At 38.1% G+C, this 21,562-nt stretch overlaps 1 protein-coding gene across 1 annotated transcript in view; it reads left to right on the top strand.

Annotated features, from left to right (window-relative positions):
• ST6GALNAC3 (ST6 N-acetylgalactosaminide alpha-2,6-sialyltransferase 3) overlaps positions 1–21,562 on the top strand; it is a 400,079-nt gene that overhangs the window by 192,141 nt on the left and 186,376 nt on the right. The window contains exon 3 of the mRNA XM_047085699.1: positions 11,081–11,490. Within this exon, the coding sequence (XP_046941655.1) occupies positions 11,081–11,490 (410 nt within the window). The remainder of the gene's footprint in view (positions 1–11,080; positions 11,491–21,562) is intronic.

The following is a 21,562-nucleotide window of genomic DNA, read 5'->3' as shown; positions in this document are numbered from 1 at the left end:
TTTGCCATTGCTCCATCTCCACCAACCCCTTCCTCTCAAAGCATCCTTCAGCCTAGAAAATGAAACAAGATGGGAAAGATTGTATTTAGTTAATGTTCAATTTGTCACTAGCCTTAAATGCTCGCCAAAATTCCACATGACAATTAAGAAAATTATTCAGGCAACACAATTTTCTTCCATGCTTCCAAAGCAAATTTTAGCCAGAACATATGAAGACCTCTAATGCTCTATAATAAACATAACTCTGTGGGAAATAAAAGTTCTCATGCTTGGTACTACATGCATACTTGCAATATCCTCTCCATATGCTCTTCATGACATCTGACTTCTTGGCCTGATTTCAGTGGTAAGTGCTGCTTACCAATCTAGCTGGTAGTAGTCGAGGTTGTAATTGGAAAGATTTACTACCCTAGGATCTTCTCCACACAGTACCCCAGGGATCCAACTTTACCATTTTGTTTTTCATCTCTTTAATCTGGCATTATGGTCTCCTCATTTATCATTGCTGATTCCTCTAGGAAAGTGTTTCTCAAACCTAGATACCCACTGGAATCATCTGTGGAACTTGAAAAAAACGCTTACTTGTAGGTGCCATCCTCAAGAGTTGTCTGATTCCATTGGTCAGAAGTGGAGTATATCCATTATAATTTTTTAAAAGCTCTCCTGGTTATTGTTGAGTTCAGTTGAGAACCATGTCCCTAATTGAGTGACATGTTAAGATTCTAATACTGTAAACATAGCCAAATTATGGAAAGAGCCTAAATGTCCATCAATTGATGAATGGGTAAAGATGTGGTTTATATATATAATGGAATACTACTTGGCAATGAGAAAGAATGAAATCATGCCATTTGCAGCAGCGTGGATGGAACTGGAAGGTATTTTGCTGAGTGAAATAAGTCAATCACAGAAGGACAATTATCATATGTTTTCATTCGTATGTGGATCTCAAGAAACTTAACAGAAGACCATGGGGGAAGGGAAGGAGAAAAAATAGTTACAAACAGAGAGGGAGGGAGGCAAACCACAAGAGACTCTTAAATACAGAGAACAAACTGAGGGTGGATGCAGGGGTAGGTGGGGGGAGAGGGGAAAATAGTGGATGGGCATTGAGGAGGGCACTTATTGGGATAAGTACTGGGTGTTGTATGTAAGCAATGAACCACGGGAGTGTACCCCAAAACCAAGAGCACACTTTACACACTGCATGTTAGCCAATCTGACAATAAATTATATTAAAGAAAATAAAAAAATAAATAAACTAATTGGGGGAAAAAGATACTAATACTGTAGCATGAATCAGTGTTCTTTTTTACTTTCTTTGTATGACATAGAGGGTAGAATGTTAGCAAAGTATCCTGAGCTCATCTTCCTGAGAGAAAAGAATCCAGAGGTAAGTTGGTCACAAAATTAGTCAGATTTTATGATCTAATAGTGAGAATTATTTCTAAAAGTGTGAATTATTTCATTATTCCAGCCTGTAGGAGAAAACTCTTGGTTTGAGAAGACTTGTTTTTTGCTTTCCAGTCCAGAGAGTGCAAGCTGTTTTCTTTGGCATGCCTACATGATTATACAGATCCATTCCCCTCAAGGAACTTCCAAATAAAAAGAACACATCATCAATGGCAACGGAGAAACATAGCTTTATGTTACCTGTTTTAGAATTATTTCTTGACATTAACATTTTTATGTACCCCCATATTAAGTTTTATGTTTAGATGTAATGCCACCAGGTAGGAATCAAGGTGGATGCCATATCCCAAATCCACAGAGAATCAGAGCCAAACTGTGGGTTATCAAATCTGTCTTTTTATGTGCTGTTACTCATAATATGTGATTTATATACACTACTTTTGAAAGCTGCATTAACTGAAAGATGCTGGTTCGTAGAGGGGCAAAGAAGTGCATTTACAAGCTGGCTTGGTTGAACTGTGTTGATTTCTCTCTAGAACAGTCTTCACAATTCTTTGCTCACAGTTAGAGGTCTGCTGAAAGTGACTTGATGTAGATGAAAACAGCTTGCTTAATCATTCCTGAAACACGGGAAAAATTAAAATACATTTTTTTCTTTGTCAAGCAATAAAAACAATGCCAGATTGTTAATGCCTCTTTTGTACCTTTTACTTGAAAGACCTCAAAAGAACATCAAGGAGAATAAAGGCAAAATCTATTCCCCAATGGCATCATTATACATGTTGAAGCCTCTAAAACTAAAACTCTAAAAACATTCATGAAGAGTGGAGAAATAAACGACAGCAAACTGGAGAGTGCATCTCTGGAGCTTTGTTCAACTTGCTTTGTTCAAATTCATTCAAATTGGATGATGAAAAGCAAAGATCTCATTTGTTTCAATATTAAAGTAGTAAATTAGTGAGTGGTGAGTTGCTAATTGTCCTGTAAAGCATTTAGGGTGCCAGGAGTGCCCTGTGGCCAATATTTTAAATTGCATTCTTATGGTTGAAATGAAAGCAACCGTTAGACTAATGTAAAAAAATGTTTTTAATAATTTAAGCTAGTTCGATTCAAACATGATTTTCATTCTGAAATATTTATCGAAGCTCCTGTTTTTATTTGCGATGAGCGAGTTTCACTTAGACTTCAAGGCGTCAGGTAGAAATTCGTTTTTAGGGGCTAAAATGGGGAGATAGATTTGCACTCTCTAGTGTTACGTTTCATCCCCGGCTGTGTCTGCCTGCTTCTAGGGTGCAGAATTAGCAGGTTTGGTTAAATTTTACTTGAGTTTTTGGTGACCTTTTCTAATCCTGACTGTTTCATAATTTAATGTCTTGACCTTCGTTTTCCATAGAGCCACCTTAGTGATAAATACAGAGATTTAATAACTAGAACTGGTTGACAGGTGACCTTTCGTACATGGCCATTTCTCTTTGCTGGAGAAACCACACTGTTTTTTGCAAGTTCTAATTCATAGATTTTAATTATCTATTCTATAAGCTCTAATTATCTTGTCTATATGCTTATTCACAGAGAAAAAAAAGAAAGGTTAAATATTTCATTCTTCCTGCTGATTAAAATGTAAAGTGCTTGGCAGTTGTCCCAATATATCATTCAAAAAAGACAGGACAATTCGTCAGGTTCTTACCAGAGAAGAGAGAAGGGGAATTTTCCAGAGCAGTTGGTAAGGAGCAGGATGGAAACAGTGGCCAGTAGAGTGAGTCATCTCATTAGCTGGATGAGGGTAACTGTGTGTGTATGAGTGTGTGTGTGTGTGTGTGTGTGTGTGTGTGAGAGAGAGAGAGAGAGACAGAGAGAGAGAGAGAAAAACAGGAGAGTTCTTTAGCTATATGTGTATTAATTTCAAGATAAAAGTGACTGAAAAGTAAAAAAAGGATAAACTTGCCAATCAGAGAGAATGGCCTGTTAGTTTGGGTAATTTTTCCTTTTTTTTTTTTTTTTTAACCAGGTAAGGATCAATAGGGCATGTCATGGTAAATTGGTTTCTAGAGCCTTTTTAAATAATATTTAAACACAGAAAAATAAAGCTGACTAATTATAAAAATGCACAGATTCTTAAAAAGAAGGAAAGAGTAGCCAACCTTTCTCCTACCCTTCCCCATAGGATCAGAGAATATAGGTCCTTCTTGGTTTCCGTGGGCTTGCAAACAGAATTCATTTTGTGCCAAACACTAATGCTTCTAATAAAGTAAAAATTAAAAATAGATATTAGGGACACAGGATCCCAATCAGCAAGTGTTCTGGAATCTTTATGAGTACAGAGGAGAGAATGACTACTGAGTTAGAGAATGGCTTGGCAGTCTTGAGCTACCTTGGATTCCCAAGGACTTGAAAGCAGGCATTGTGGGCTGCTAAAGTGTATTTACCTCAAGGAGGTTTTCATATGGGGGGAGATATTCCCTTTGGCCACAGAGAACAGTTTCTAAAAACATCATCTGGCATGGCCTTTTTTACCTCAGACATGAACTATAATCACTTAATGTTTCAGAAAGAAATACAATTCACTGCTGTTATGAAAAAGTTTTGAAAAAGAAATTAAATAAAGGTATGGGTTGCCTGGGTTGCTCAGTTGGTTGAGCATCAGACTCTTGGTTTCGGCTCAGGTCATGATCTCACGGTTCCTAAGATCGAGCCCCCAGTCGGGCTCTGTGCAACAGTGCAGAGCCTGCTTGGAATTCTCTCTCCCTCTCTCTACACCTCCCCCACTCATGCTCTCCTTCTCAAAATAAACAGATTAAAACCAAAAAGATGTGGAGAACCATCTGAGACTAATAAAATTGGTTGTGATTAGTTTATCTTAGACTGAAGTTACAGCCATATTTCAAATTGAAAATAATAAAAAATTTTCCACATAATTCCATATGCCATGCTAATACCATTGCCAGAGAAAAGAGGTTAATTCTGCTCATATGAAAACCCTATTATTCCTAAGGAGCCTTTCATCAGTTGGGAAACATTGTCCTCTTTTGGTGAAATTCTTGTTCACCAAGTTGTTTAAAAGCATCAATTTGTAATTTTATATAAATAATCTTAATACAATACTGGGTGAGACTTGAGGTGTTTGCCCATATGTATATTAGGAATAATGCAAATTAATAATAAATATTTCCTTCTTAGCTATGAGTACATTTTATATAAGGTAACATATACTCCTCTTTTTAACCTGAAAAATATCTGGTACCCACTGGATATCATGTTCATCTCAATCTTCCCAACTCTATAATGGGAAATAAAAATGTAACTTATAAAGAATTTATTATGAGAATGAATGGAATTATGTAATAAAGTGCTGGGTAGGGTGACTGGCCCATAATAGGTGTTCAATTATGTTTCTATCAATAAATATAATACACAAAGCTTATTTATCTTTCTCACTGTTTCTTCCTTTCCTCCCTCTCGCATCCTTTCCCGTGCCCAAGACAGGAACCGAGTCCTTTTTTCTTGTAAGGAGGCAAATGTCATGATTCATTTTAGCAGAGAAAGGACTTGTTTTTCAAGGCAATCCCTCAGGCCTTTAAAATAGTGCATGAATGGACCCTAGTTAATCATCGAACTCCACTATGCCTCAGAGCTGTGTACTAAGATTAAAAGCTCACACTGATTAGAATTCTAAAATTATTTTATCCTTCATGCTGCCTTTCACAGAATAAGTACTAAGTAAAAATTACTTGGTTGCTTAATAGATGTCAGCAAATTCTTAACTTTCCACAAGCTGAGTGTTCATAACCAGATGTGCAGGTACAGAGTTTATATACTTTTGCAAGGGAGAAATACCCAAATCAAATGTAGTGATCTTAGCATTAAAAAAAAAATCAACACATGGGGCGCCTGGGTGGCGCAGTCGGTTAAGCGTCCGACTTCAGCCAGGTCACGATCTCGCGGTCCGTGAGTTCGAGCCCTGCGTCGGGCTCTGGGCCGATGGCTCGGAGCCTGGAGCCTGTTTCTGATTCTGTGTCTCCCTCTCTCTCTGCCCCTCCCCCGTTCATGCTCTGTCTCTCTCTGTCCCAAAAATAAATAAAAACGTTGAAAAAAAAAATTAAAAAAAAAATCAACACATATATATATATATATATATACACACACACATACATATAATATACATACATATAATTTAAATATATATATATTAGAGAGAGAAAGAGAGAACTTTTTTTGTTTGTTTTTTTGGAGAGAGAGAAAGAATCTTAACATGGGGCTCAATCCCACCACCCTGAGACCATCACCTGAGCTGAAATCAAGAGTGAGCCACCGACTCATTCTGAGTAAGCCACCCAGGTGCCTCTCAACATGTTAGATTTTTATTTTTTTCTAAAATGTTCTTTTAACTTTATTTTTGAGAGAAAGAGACACAGAATCCAAAGCAGGCTCCAGATTCTGAGCTGTCAGCACAGAGCCCAATGCGCGGCTCGAACTCACGGACCACGAGATCATGACCTGAGCCAAAGTAGGACACTTAACTGAATGAGCCACCCAGGCGTCCCTCAATGTGTTAGATTTTAAATAAAAGGAAATGTTTGATGTTTGTGGGCTTTCTTTTAACGGGGACACAATTGCCCAGTCAGCTGAATATTGCAGCAATCTCGGTTTATAGACACAGTGCGAGCCCAACCGAAGCATTTGCCTTGATGATGTTTTGAGTGTGCAATAAAAAAAGATGAAGAGGTTAAGTTTGTTTTAAATGAAAAGAAACAAAAAATAAGGACAAGGCAACTAAAAAGGAGAATTCAAAATTAAGATAAGGCTTGATAAAGTGGAGCTGGCTAAATCTTTCCAAAGGTCTCAGAAAATTCAGGGCCTCAATCTGGGAAGAAACTGCTTACTGAGGCAGAACCGAACGAGTGGAAACATATGGAATACATTTTCGAGCAAGGGCCCCAAGTCAAATAATATAAATGAGTTCGAGAAATAGCAGTACATTTTAACAAAGAAAGTTGAGATCACAAGATGCAGCGATAAGGCTAATAAAAGGAACGGAGATAACCAGATAAGAGCAGCTTTTGGGTCAAACCGTCCGTTCATTGCTAGGTATTTCTTTTTTATCATGGCTTACCGTAGTTTGAAGTGTCTTCAAAGGTATAAATGAGTCCCTTGGGCCTTAGCAAGCTCTTGGTGTTACCTGCAGCTTCTGATTATGATTAGGAATGTTTCATTCATCCAGCCCTGCTCTCCCAGCATACTGTAAAATGGTCCCTGCAGCCAAGTGGCAAATAGAGTGTCACCATGTGCAGCCACATCTCCTGCTACCTCATTTAGGAGGTCAGGCAGCTAGGCAGGACAGTGGCCAAGCAGGATACGTATGTGGAAGGCTTTTACGACTCTGGCTATGGTGACAATATATAAAAGAAAGGGACAGTTTGAAGATCACCACCTATCCCCCCAAGCCATTACATTCCTAGCATTCTGCCCAATTACATATTTGTTACATAAACAAGAGGCTCTTGTTGCCAATGTTTGCCCTCAAGTTGTTAGTCAGCTGCTGACCTCATAATCTGCACAGCTGCGGCATCCCGATATGTTGTCATGAAACAGATTGTGATGTCTTAATTGATCACTTTCAGAGGTTACAATTGTCAAGTGAAGCCAGTGTGCTGATTCTTATTAGTTAAATTAAGTCTTGTTACAGCACAACCAGCTAATTCACTCTAACGACTAGGAAATCCGATGCAAATTTGTAGAACAGAACACATCCAAGGCTCTCTCTCTCTCCTTTCTTTTTGATTTTTTTTTTTTAATTTGTAGAGGCCATACCCAAAAAAATGCTTTTATTATACAGTGAAGCAACTTCTTGGAACAGAAAATGGAATGTAACCTCCCTGCACCATATGCATCTTGGTGATAAGTTGGAGTGTGCCATATGACACACACAGTTTAAATCAGGCATTGATTTGCATGACTCTAAGTGGGTTTGGAGGACTTAGCTAAGTGTAATGTATGTGAGGCCCTGCTGCAAATCGTCTGGCAGAAAGAATATCGTGTTTTCCTTCTTGCCCTGAAAAACTGTAGGCTCCTAGATGCATGAAGGTCTTAGATCAATGCCTGGTCCCAAGAGGTATCCACTTATGCCACCATCTGACCGTCGGTGAAGTTTTCACTGTGGCACCAATCTACAGGACCCATTTCTAAGTGCACTAATACACTCACTCACCTTGAGCAGACCTATTCTAACCTACTTTTCAGAAATCTTATTGCAGCAGGGATGAGGGACAGTCCCTCTGATAGCAGAGTTTTAAGACCCTTCATAATTGGTGAGACCTCAGCGGAACATCCAGTCCACAGCTGAGCTGTGGTATTTAATGTCCAGCCCTGTCCAATCCCTATGTGATTCTAACAGCTCAAGAAATCTCTTTTTATATGGGAAAAAGGAGACATTTCATAAATGGACCTTTGTGGATTCAACAAGTCAAGTTTGTTTTCAAAACCCTTAATTTTGATATTAAATACTTTTGTCCACCTAGCATATTTCACAGGTGCACAATAAAAACTAAAAGAAGTACAGTTAAGTTAACTTAATAAATGCTAGCATCCAAAACACAAGGATGGTCATCAAAGCAGTTTTATAACACACACAAAAAATCAGATAATAGCTAAATACCCAGTGGTGGGCAAACAGGTACATTATGGTATGCCCACAAAATGGAATATTGTGTTGACATTAAAAATATCTGTAAGACTGTTTACTGGCATGGGAGAGTTTAATGATGTGAAATTAAATGAAAAACAAAGGTTGCCAAATTTTATAAATGATATTTCTCTCTGTCTAAAATAATGTATCTAGAAGGAAGAAAATACCACAAAATATTGTAGCAATTGTCAAGTGGCAGAAATATGGAGAGTTTTCTATTTTATCTATTTATTTCAGGTTTTCTACAATGAGCCCATATTATTTCAATAATCAGGAAAAAATAAGTGTTTAAAGCAGTTTGAGTAGTTCTATTACAACATTAGCTGTAGGAGTCTGTGTTCAAGGCATCTCAAATCTAACAGAGTTGGAAATGTGCTCATTTTCCTCCTCTGATCCTGTGCTTTTCCTCAAGCCTTTGCCTTTTTTTTTTTTAACGTTTATTTATTTTTGAGACAGAGAGAGACAGAGCATGAACGAGGGAGGGGCAGAGAGAGAGGGAGACACAGAATCGGAAGCAGGCCCCAGGCTCTGGGCCGTCAGCCCAGAGCCCTACGTGGGGCTTGAACTCACGGACCGCGAGATCGTGACCTGAGCTGAAGTCGGACGCTTAACCGACTGAGCCACCCAGGTGCCCCAAGCCTTTGGCTTCTTATTTAAAGCCAGTTCCAATCTTCCAGTTGCTTAGGCTAAAAATCTGAAGTTCTCCTTGATTCGTCTCTAACTCTCAGATCTCGTATTCCATCTACCGGTCAACCCAATTGGCTCTACCTTCAGAATATGGCCAGCGTGTGGCCAGCGTCTTGCTACCTCCTCTGCTACCTGATGTCGTCCAAGCCACCATCATACCACACACTATGCCATGATTGTGGCCAGCAGTCTTGTCTCCTCTTTGTCAGTTTTCCGCATAGCAGCCAATGCTGTTAAAATACAATGCAGATCAGCCACTCCCTCATTCAGAGCCTTCCAAAGGTTCCTAAGTAAAAGAGCCTACATGATGTCTCCCTGGTCATCTCTCTGACTCCAGTACCCACTGGCTGTCTACAATGCTGTGTCAGGCCACACTGCTCTCTTCCTTGTTCCTCTCCTACCTGCCATGGGGGCGTTTGTAGTGGCTTTTGGTTTTGCTTTGCAGGAATATTCCCCCCACCCAAATCCCCAAAGCCAGCCCTCTTACTTTCTTCAAGTCTTTCTTCAAATATCATTCCCCACCCACCCCTAGAACTTTTCTGATCCTTCCACTAACACACACACACACACACACACACACACACACACACACACCCAGAAGCATTCTAACCCCCTTCCTTGCTTTAATTTTCTTTATTTAGCACCTGTCTTCATCTATCATATTATATACTATGCTGATTCATTTATTACCTTTCTCCTCCCCAGTTGAATGTAAAATCTATGAGGTCAGGGATTTCTACTTAAGATTTTCACAGCTGAATAAACCCCAACCCCCAGAACATGGTACATCATAGTTGCTCAGTAACTACTTTGGATTCCTACCATTGACAGGAAAGACGTCTTGTTATACAGTTGTGTGGTAATTATGCAGGCGACTTGTCTGAGGTACTTTGCCTCTCCATTTACTCACCTAGATTGAACCTGTTTGTATATTGATAGGTTTCTTGCGGATTACGTTTCTCTTTTCATCTAAATCAACAATTCTCAATGAATTAGAAAAGTCCATTTTTTCCCTAATATCAAGTTCGGTGTTCAGGTTTCCAATAAATTATCTCAATTCAATTGCTTTCATTTCCTAATTTAGTTACCATATACTGAGCTGTAGTAATCCAAGGACTTCTGGGATTAAAATGAAGAAGACATTGCCTCTTACAGAATTTATGGTGTAGTGGACAGACATAATTAAACAATAAAATACAACATAACTCATAAAATAAGAGCAGTACCCAGTGTGAGAAGAGCCAATGACCAATAGGCCCAATAAAAATGAAAATACAGGATCAAATGTCAGATACAAAATGTGGAATCTCATGGAAGGAAGATGAGAAAGATATATATCAACAAAGTGCATTGCTCCTTTATCACTGTTTTAAAAGATAGGATGACTTTTCCTCATTTAGGAGGAAAGTAACAAAAGGAATTTATTTGGTTTGCTCAAGAGGCAGGAGTGCGGGGAATAGTGAAAAGAGCAATGGGTTTAGAGTTAGAAGATCTAGATTTGAATCTAACACTGCAACTTGAATCTCTCATCTGCAAGTTCTGAAAGCTGGTGCTTAACCTCGGAGTCTCTGTTACCTTGTTGGTTTACAACAAGGAGGGTGGTGGTTAGGCCAGCACTAGGGATTATCTCTGTATATCCTTTCCCTGAGTTCTTAAAAGAAACCTTTCTTAATCCATCAAAAATAAGCATAAACACAAAGGCCAGTTAACATGGTGATACAAGGAAATTTTTTAAGGGTTTCTGTAAAATTTTTGCTAGCCTGAGAATTGTCTTAAATAGTTCTTGGTTCTGAACAATTTTTCCAGAACCTCATCATTTGCTGAATTTTTCATATTTTCATCAACTGCTATATAACTATTCATACGTATAAGTAAAATACAGAATTGATGCCTGGATATATTCCCTTTGCATTTCTGTTTTTAGCCACTGTCCTTATTAAAGAGATCAAATCTCCCTATTTCCTCATTTCATTTGAAATTACGGTTTGAAATGAAAAGTCATTATTTAGAATGGAAAACAAATGACTACTTTTCCATTTAATTTTAAACTGACACAAGGGGATAGAAATTATTATTAAATAAAATTATTTCTTAACAATCTGTATTCACTTGTTAAATGGAAGCATGCCCCTAGCTTTATAACCCCTACTGTAGGATCGGTATGTATATTTCAGAAACTCCTACACCCAGCAGCTATGCACAGTATCTGAATTTTGTCTTCCCAGAAGAACTTGTTTGGATAGGTGAAACTAACTAATGTACATGTTTCTCCCCCTGTCTTATTTCTCTGTTTTTCAGCCCTTGCAACTGGACTGTGACCTCTGCGCCATAGTGTCAAACTCAGGTCAGATGGCTGGCCAGAAGGTGGGGAATGAGATAGACCAGTCATCCTGCATTTGGAGAATGAACAATGCCCCCACCAAGGGCTATGAAGAAGATGTTGGCCGCATGACAATGATTCGAGTTGTGTCTCATACCAGTGTTCCTCTTTTGCTAAAAAATCCTGACTATTTTTTCAAGGAAGCAAACACTACTATCTACGTTATTTGGGGCCCTTTCCGCAATATGAGGAAAGACGGCAATGGCATTGTTTACAACATGTTGAAAAAGACTGTTGACATCTACCCGAATGCCCAAATTTACGTGACCACAGAGAAGCGCATGAGTTACTGTGATGGCATTTTTAAGAAGGAAACTGGGAAAGACAGGTGAGTCCTCTGAGAGGCAGCCTCGTGTCTTTTGTCTAGCCTTTGTCTTTTTTGCTAGCTCCTTGCTGAGTTCTTTTGCCAGCTATCAAATGAACAGAGTTATTTTTCAAATTGATTGTTCTGTTTTCTTGACTATTATGATTACTTGATGAGCCAGCAGCTAGGCCCCATTTATTCCACCTACACTACATTCTGTTCTCTCCATTTTGATTGGCTTGAGGATCCAAAAAATACTGGATGCTTCCCCAAGATATCTTTAGATTTGTTCTTATTTAGCTCAATTTGCTATTGGTTAAATTGGATGTTAGCCGAAAGGAAGTCTACACATTTTCTGTTTCAAAACAGACATATTAAGGAACTTTAGGACCTAAACGCCTTTGGAAGTTGTGGTAAAAATTTACCTGAGACTACAAGACAGAACAGGCTATTGATTGTCTAATAAGGTTGCACGGCTTCTTGCATGTAAATAGACCCTATGATCGTGAGCACCATAACTTGGTATCTAACAGATATGTTGGTATGTTCAGCAGAATACCATATTGAAATTATGCATTACTGAAAATCATTAACAGTGGATTCTTGAAGAGAAATGAGGTATAAATACCATTTACTCAATTATCCAACAAACCAATTTGCATTTTTCATTACATCCATTTTTTTTCTGTAGCCTTCTGTAAAACACCCTTCCCACTTCTTTGTCCTGAGGCCTATTCACCTCATTTTTCTCCCACTCCTTACATCTCCCGTTTCCTCTCTCTGCTCCCTCTTATTCCCCTTTCCCATATAACTCTACTGCCTACCATTTTTTTCTTTCTTTTGAGAAAGGCAACCAGTGTATGAGAGAGAAGTAGAATTATTAGTTCACATTTCTCATTCTAATAAAGAGCCACTGAAGGAAAATATTGAAAACAATTGCAAGAGTTTTAAGTCATGTGTGAATCTTACTTATTCATGTAATACCATGGATAAATTGAGCATTGGCTGTAATTCCAATATTAACATTCTGATTTCCTCAAAATGTATCTTTCACTGTTTAATATTATCAAATCTAAGTTTTTAATTACACTGGGGTACGTGCTTGTGGGGGGAAGTTTCTGATATCTCTAGGTGTAATTTGTATGCTGATAATTATTTTAAAACCTTATCTGGACCAATTCTCCTATTGATAATGTAAGTTGAACATAGCATTTTCTATTTCTGAGCACCCAAAATGCACAGCTTCTAATGAATTACAAGGCAGGAATAACCATAATGCTGGCCCTTTTCCCTGTTAGAGTTTGAAAAAAGAATCCCAATAGTTAGATTTGAATCAGTGTGGAATAAGCGTCCCAAAGAGATAGGCAGGATAAAGGAGTAAGTATGTAGCACAATTCTATATAAATATGACCATCTCAAGGGGGTTGGAAATTTCTGGTCTCTCATTAGCCCAGAGCAATGCAATTAATTAGATATATTTGGTATTTCATTAGTCATAGTCAGCCCTCAGGGTATCCCCCAGTCATAACTATATGCCCTAGAATCATTTGGGGCTATCAGAGAAGCACTCAGCATGCCGTATGCTCCTGTGTATTTATATCATGTTGGCTTTTGCTGTGAGCTTTCAGTGAGACGGCACACTGTCAAAGATATGTGGATTGTACAGCAAGCATTGGGAGAGAATAGCTTTGGAGGATTCATTTTCCTACTGGCTGTGATGAGAAAAGCTATTTGTATAGTAGGAAAGAGCTTGCTTGGTCAAATTAATGTCCAGGTATCATTCATTTGGTAAAGTTACTAAAATAAAAGTAGGGAGGAAGAAAGCCAAATTGATTTTATAATGCTTCCTTCTGTTTTCCTCACCAAGTCTATTCATGTCTGGTTGCATCATAGGGTCCTGCAACCAGACTGAAAGAGACAACTGTGCTAGTATTTGAGAAATGAGCAGAATGGATGGTTTTGGTAAAATCTGGTTGGATGGCAAAAGGTTGACCAACATGACTTCAAAGGCTGTTATGTGCTCTATAATTTAAATCTGTATCCTAACTTTAGCTGTGTGGATTTTATTGTCTAAGGATTTCCCATAGTGATCTGATGTTCATTGCAAAATTTCAAACAAGGATTTTTTTTAACATTTTATGAAGGAAAACGTCAAAATTATAAAGTAGAGAGACTAGTGGTGTAATGAACCTCTATATACTCACTGTTTGGGTTGAAGAACTATTAACTCATGGCCAATATTGTTTCATCTATATCCCTACACGCCTTCTCCCTCCCCAAGGATTATTAAGAAGCAAGTGCCAGACATCATGTTATTTTGTTCATTAACATTTCAGCATGTATCTCTAAAAGATAAAGATTCTTAAAAATAAGTACAATGCCATTGTCCTACATAAAAACCAGCAATATTTCTTTAATATCATTATATAGTTTGTTTTCAAACTTTTCCAATAATCTTATTAATATTTTTAAAATTTAATTCAGATTAGGATTAATTAGCATTAAGGTCCATACACTGTTCAAATCAGGATTAGCATAAGATCTATACATTACAACTAATTGATATGTCCCCTATATTTCTCTTAATCAATGTCTCCCTCCCCCCATTATTGAAAAAAAACTAGTCATTTGTACTATACAGTATTCTACAACCTAATTTTTGCTAATTGCACCCTCCCATGGGATTTTTTGTATATTGGTATTGCTATAGTGAGGCTTTACTGGATTCAGGCCATATTTTCTTCTTACCAAGACCATTAGGTGGTACTTCTATCAGCAGGTATACTGACCAGTTTTCTCCATTTACGTTAGCAGTCATTAACGATCATTGTCTAGATTCAGTAGTTCATTAGAGGTTGTGAAATGGTGATAGTTCATGTTTTCATTTATATTAGCTGAAACTTTATAAAGAGAAACTTGTCCTTGTTAACTTTTTTTTAAACCAAGAGATAGAAGATAGGACCAATCCTTTTTCTTTATCAGTTCTAAGGCACTGGTTCCCTAGCATCCTCCAAGAGTGACCAGTTTATTACTATCAATGTTTACATATTGACATATATTTAACTATATTTGGAATATTTTGATTTATTAGAATTATGTCTTTACACTCAAAGTGTCCTACTTTGTGCCATGGGAACCTCTTCAAATTAGTTTTTGAGTCCTTTTGACATGCCTTTAGTAATTTTGGATAGCTTCTTTGATTCCTGGTATTACAGGTTGATTTAGGCTCTTCTTGTACAGATTCTGATGCAAAGCTAGATCCAGACATTTCTCCAAAGAACTTTGGTCCTTTTAGTATTTAAGAGAGCAAAATCTTGGTGCTACATGTGCGCGTTGCCACTAGGTTTGTCTTTGTTTCTTGGCCTTTTCATTGGACAAAGCTAGTGTAGAAACAATGCCTATATTGTTCAAAGATAAAATCATCATGATTTCAAACAAACTTCCGATTCAGATTCAGGGCTATCATGTTTTAATTTTACCTCATGTATCTTACATGTGTTTCTCCTTTTTGCCATGTTGGCAATCACAGGTCCTAGAGACACCAATGTAATTACTCATTTGTTTCATTCCACAACATACACACAACACTCTTAGAATAACATCACAACCAGCAATATTATTAGTCAGCATTTTCAGATTCTTTTACATCAAAGAAGACGCATTAATGCCAAGCATTCATGGGGGTCCATGCTCACAAAATGTGTGTTACTTATACCCTAACAAAAGTTTTAAATATTTTTCTCCTAAGTAAATAGGAATATGGCCAGTGGATATGTCATTGCAGACATGAGGGAGTAATGAAGAAGGACCTCAGTTTAGTTTGACTTTTGTTGTACAGCTATTTTGGTTGATTTGCCTGAACTTACTGGAACTTTTTAGCAAGTGCTCATTTTCTTCATCAGGTTTTTAACGGAGAGGTTATGTCACCATTATGATGTATAATTTATAGAATCTAAAAAAATTGTGTCCCTAGTAGTTAAAATGATTCATGGTAGGAAAATGACTAAATGGAGTTTCTCAAAGAAAAAATTTGACTCTCAGCTTGCTTCTTCAAATTGTCAAAATCTTTTTAAAGAAGTATAAACCTCTCTCCCACGTAAGGTGGGCATCTTTTCATTTTGTCCACTGCTTTTCTTTTTTTTTTAATTTGTCTTAAGGGATTCTTCATTGTGGAAACATGAAGTAGTAAAAGAAATATATATAGTGCTAAGTTTCTTAGAATAAGTTTAGACCAACTCATAAGCATATTGGAATACTTTTTTCAAACCAAATGAAATTTAATTTGCTTTCTTATCAGTTACTGACTAAAATTATTTGGCTTGTCACTTAGAAAGAGTGACCTTATGGGAAAGGCTGAGAAAAAGAAAGAGAAGGCAGCTTGTGTTTTCTCTCTTCATCTTCTGGGGCCCAGGTTTCTTTGGAATTCTAGGTCTTTCGGACAGTGGTCACCTTTACATTTTCACTTAACCAAATATTTTTCTAGGAAACAACCTTCAACAAACCAGAAAACTTTGGAATTAAAGGTCTTGTATTCAAAATAAACTGGACCCAAATGGATCTTTCTTCCCTCTTTGAATGATTGGTATGCATAAATAACATTAGCCTGCTGACATTTACACATTTGCATTAATACATCTTAAGACTGAAATACCCTCGAGGTGATGTCAGGCTGACAGTGGCACATGGCGCCACACTCAGCATCTGAAGAATGCGATTATGTGCCTGGCCATGTACTGACACAAAATGAATGTGAACTCTCCTGGAGAAGCAGCAGAGAGCCAGTGGGAGCTATTCTTCTTACCTGTAGGCAGGTGGGCAGTTGCAGCTTGCCTCCCACTTTAGAAATACATTGGCAAATGCAAGCACATTATTTAATTAAGTAATAATTGAGAAAGCTATAGTCCCCATTAAAAACGCAAAGCTAATTTAGGGCTGATAAAGGGCCCTGAGCTGCCCTAAATAGGTCTTAATTAGCTGGCACCAATGTGGCTCCGCCTTCAGGGATGGATGAAATTAATGAAAGCTAGTAGCAAATAGATCAATGTTTTAAGATGTTACTGCCTCAGGTGCAGAGGTTGAGAAGGGAGGGAGTTACTTTTAAGGATTGTTTAGGAAACAGGATGCACAAAAGTCACTTTCAGAAAACACTATCAAAATGGCAAACTGATTCGTAAATATCAAGATGGCTGCCATATTTAATATTTGCCAGCATGTTCCATCCTTTCCCACTCCATCCTAAGGAGAGAAAAAGAAATCAGTGAGGCGTCATTTCTCACTGCCTTCTGTTGGAGACAGGTTTGTCATCTGGCATGGTTTTAAGTACAGCCTGGGTTTTGCTATTTCAGCTTGGCCATTTTGAAAGTTTCTTAGGATTAAGTTGGCTCACATCCCTTAGGTTTGCAAACCCTTAGTGGCTTCTAGAGTGGGAAGAAGTTTCAAGCCCCCTCGCCCTGAGAATTTGGGAACTCTCTGAGAGTCCCTTCCATTGGGTTACAAGGCAGGTAACCTGCCTCAACAAAAGGAGGACAGCAAGGGGCAGGGGCAAAAACAAAATCAAAATAGAAGAAAAAACTGTGCTAGCCCGAGAGTTGGCCACAAGGCACCGAAATGTGCCTACTTCACCCAAACTAGTACTGTTTTTCTACCTGGACTCTGAAAACAAAGATGTCTAGTTATTCATAACTCGGAATAAATAATAGGTATAACTCCAGGAAATCCTGGACCAACAGAAAATAGGCAAAGTGGAAAGATTCTTGGACTGAAAGGCTGGGCACAGTATTAAAAATAGTATTTTTCTTTTTTTCTTCTTTTCCTTTTTGAAGATGGTCTTTGAAAATTCAGCATCTCAGCACTTTTTCAAGAGCAACGTTGACACACCTCTGTTAAAATGAATTAATGTTCCCATCCCAGCTGATATATTTGGCAGGAACAGTAAGTTCACATAGCAGTCATGGGCAGACCCACAGGACTCCTGTGTCAAAAAGTATAATAAGGCATCCAGGGCTCTGTTTTCATGCTAACAAGCATTGGGAAACAAGGGATTTTGTTTTTCCCATTATTCATGATGGCATCCAATGACCTACATTAGGCTTCTTCTATAATACACATCACTGAAAATTAAAAATTCAATAAAAGAGGGAGAAGAATCTATTTTAATAATGGGAGAATGCTTGAAGGAATGTTTGTAATTTATCAAGCTATCAGTACCAACCTGCCATGTGCTTAAAAACAGACACATGTGTGCACACATACACAGAGTGAACACTAATATATTTGACAAGACAGCTTAGTTGAGGATTAAAACAAGAGAAACAGCTAAGATTCAGTGACCATATTTTTAAAGGGAAGGCTGTGCAGACTACTGATATTGCAGAAATCAAGACTTGCAACCAGTGTACTTGGGGAAATAAGTTCTCCTGGGCCTTAGGATATGACTTGACAGAATAGCTAGATACATGGCCAGATTATACTGTAGAGAAAGAAAGTCCCAATAGACACTTACGCTGAACATGCCCTCGATATAAAGGCCTTTGAACACCGCAGAGGGTGTGAAACTGAGAGACAAATAGGCTTCAAATTAGAAACCCCACTAGAATATATCTACACTTTTAAACTTTATAAGGGCTTTGGAGGTTTTTAACTTCTCTTGTTTGTTTGTTTGTTTGTTTGTTTGTTTGTTTGAAGTCATCTATCTCTTAAGCTGGTTTACTCCTCTCCCATAATTTGGATTTCTACTCTCCTTTGATATTTTTTTCCAACCATCTCTGTCTCTCTTCAAGTTTAGGTTAAAGTCAAAATTAAGAATGGTTATATATTTGTTTATAAAAAAAACTTATGAACCAGGAGCGGTCTCTTTTCTTTTTCCTTAATTGTTGCATGCCTAGACTCTCAAGACAGAGTTGATTGTTTTGAGACTTTTCATGCTATACTATATCCATCTGGATGACTAGATTTTTAATTGCTTGGACAACCATTTCAAGGTAAAAATAGTGTGTAAGATGTTGTAGGGGCTCTACGAGTGTCTGTAGAATTGAATTTTTTGCTTCTCTGCAAACAAAAACAAGAGACTTATCAGGTGTGGTATTATTGACCTTCTAAATGGGCTTCCCCCTTTAGCTCTTTTTCTCAGAAAAAGAATGGGTCCTCTAGATCAATACAGTCTCTTTCTTTCTTTCTTTCTTTCTTTCTTTCTTTCTTTCTTTCTCTTTCTTTCTTTCTTTCTTTCTTTCTTTCTTTCTTTCTTTTTCTTTCAACACAGTACTTTCAAACTTAAGTGTGCATATAGTCTCCTGCTGATTCATGTGATTTTGAGTGGAGCCTGAGAATTTGCATTTTGAAGAAGTTGCCAGGCCAGGCCAGGGCTGTTAATCTGAAGATGATACTGCAAATTGTGCTATTGTAGATTGCTTTGATTGAAGGATAAGACCACATTTCATTGATCCTTGAGCCAGAGAAATACAGAAGTGAAGAATAGCTATTTCCCAAATACCTTGGTAATCTGCTTGTAGTTGAATCCCAATTTTGTGACTATGCTCTGTCTCTGGCCAGTTAAGTGTGGTGACCATCTTAAGTTGAATCTTAAATCCTTAAGAATTCAACGATTTATCTGACCTTACCATGCTTAATTTATCCATTTCTCTCATTGACGACACACCTCATAAGGACAGGGACTGTGCCCAGCTCCATTTTGTTCTCAGACCTACCATGGTGGTGGTTTGCCACCAAAATAGCAAATGTATTATTTTCACTCTACTTCTATCAGCTAAATGGCCCAGAGATATTTCAGGTTTCCTTGAAATGACCTCAGCAATAACTCGTCTTCTTTGTTCTGTCATTATCACTACCAATGGTGCAGTGTAGGCCTTGTTTGCCTCTCACACAGTGACAGTTAACCCGGCCTTGACTAACACAGCTTTCAGACTTTGTTCCCTCTGCCTAAATTGTACTTCCTGCCATCACCATGCACACAAATGCATCCTTTATGACCAAATCAAATGTTACCTCTTCCATGAAGCCTTTTATACTATCTCTAATTAGGACTCATATTTCCTCCTCAGAAAATCCATAGCATTTGGACTTTTTAAAAATGGAAATCATCACTCCCTACCATGCATTATTGCCACTTATGTCTAATCTCTTTAGGCAGTCCATAAACTCTTTGAGGGAATATCAACTCTTATGTATTAGTTTCCCTAGCACCTGATATAATATTTGACTCTGAAGGGATAAATAGATGAGCAAATGAGCACAAAAAATAATAACTGGTAGTGTGTTTTTTTTTTTTAAGTCTTCAAGTCCCTTTGCCACTCTTTGAAATACTTGTGAATTTCCAAACACTTTTCTTCAGTATATAGGGGTCACTGTAATACAACGAGGCAAGTTCCAGGATTGTGTTTTGATAGAAAAGTTTCCACAGTTCTATTCAGACAGACTACCCCTTGCTCTGCCTTACCCAAAGGTTGGCAAATCTATTACCTTCTCTAGGAATTTTGTGTGACTGGGCACTGGGTTTTTAATAAGTCACTGACAGAGCCATTCCTCAAATACAGGTTTCCATTTTAGTTGCACATCAGTGGAAAAGCAGGTTCCGAGACTTCACTCACAATTCTGTTAGCTGTCAGTTGCCTGGTGAAAAATCATTTCCTAGTACCCACACCCAGGGTTATACTACTCTTGGGCTCTAGGAAGCAAATACAACAACCAACCATCACAGAAGGCAGGGGACAAAAGACCAAGTAAAGGAGAACTGATCACCACCCAGCTTTATCTTTTAATTATCTCCCACAGAACATTTTCTTCTTTGATAACAAAGAAAGTGAATTGCCTTACTGAGAATTCTTTTTAAACCACTGCATGAATGGTTGGTGAATTTGTACATGGATTTAGAGGAAACTTAACGAAAGTGTTTTGACATAGTTCAGATCCTGTCACTCTTCCACTCAAAACCCTGCTATAGCCCCCTATATCCCTTAGAGTACAAGCACAAGTTTTTACAGTGATTTACAATTACCTTTAGGGTGATCTGACCCCTTGTAGCCTCACTGACCTTGATTTATGAAACTTCCTTTGTGCTCACTCCGCTCCAGCCACACACACTTCCTAGCTGCACCTCACCCACGATCGGTATGCTCCCTCCTTTAGCCTCTACTTTAGCTCTCTGTGGGATGACCCTTCCTCCCCATATATTGCATGATTCACTTCATCATCTCCTTCAATCCTTTTCTCATTTGTCATCCAGTCAATAAATCTAACATAATGTCACTTAAGATTGAAATCCTACTTTCCATAACCAGCATTCCCACCTATCCTTACCTTGTTCTACTTTCTTCTTTTCCCCCATAGCGTTGTTTCCTTCTAACATTCTATAGAATATGCTTCTTTTTTTTATCCTTTATCATTTGTCTGACTCCCCCACTAGGATAGAAGTTTTTTAAGCCAGGGATCATTGTCTATTTTTGTCACTGATAAATCCCAAACACCTAGAACAGTGTATAGCACAGAATACATATTTAATATTTGCTGAATGAATGTCCAAGAGAAGCAAAAAACAATCACATAAATAAAGGATTGAGGCAAACTTGCATAGCTTATCTTGCGGGGTCTACCAAAGTTCAGCTTAAAAAGAAGAAAATACATACTTTCGGAAACTATGCAATTAAGGTAGGAGTAAGGCCGTTTGTTCTGTTGCTCTACAGAAGGTTACCAGCGTGATAGCCCTCTGTTTCAAAGAGATCATCATGTCACTCAAGGAATGGTCTGACCGAGTTTTTATTCTTTAGCACTTGGACCAGCTTAAACAGAATTGACCAAATTAACTCATTTCTTTAGCACACGGCAGAAACAGCAACAATCTTTGACTCTTATTTGATTTGGTAGGAAGGTGGATCCCGAATGTGAGCTGACATCAGAATCCCCTGGAGGGACTGCTTAAAACCGACTGCTAGACCCATCCTGAGAGTTTGTGCGTTGTTGGTTTCGGGGGCAATGCCACAGCGTTTGTGTTTCTAACAAATTCCCAGGTAGTGCTATTGCTGTTGTCCTAGGACCACACTTTGAAACCCACTGTGGTAGAGAAAGAGTCTAAGATATCAGAAAT

Source organism: Lynx rufus, unplaced genomic scaffold (genome assembly GCF_022079265.1).
Source record: "Lynx rufus isolate CCGP_SWC_20201006 ecotype Redwood Valley unplaced genomic scaffold, mLynRuf1.p SCAF_2, whole genome shotgun sequence".
NCBI classification, from domain to species: Eukaryota; Metazoa; Chordata; class Mammalia; order Carnivora; family Felidae; genus Lynx; species Lynx rufus.
The sequence above is the reverse complement of the archived record's forward strand: the minus strand, read 5'-3'. Positions and strand labels throughout refer to the sequence as shown.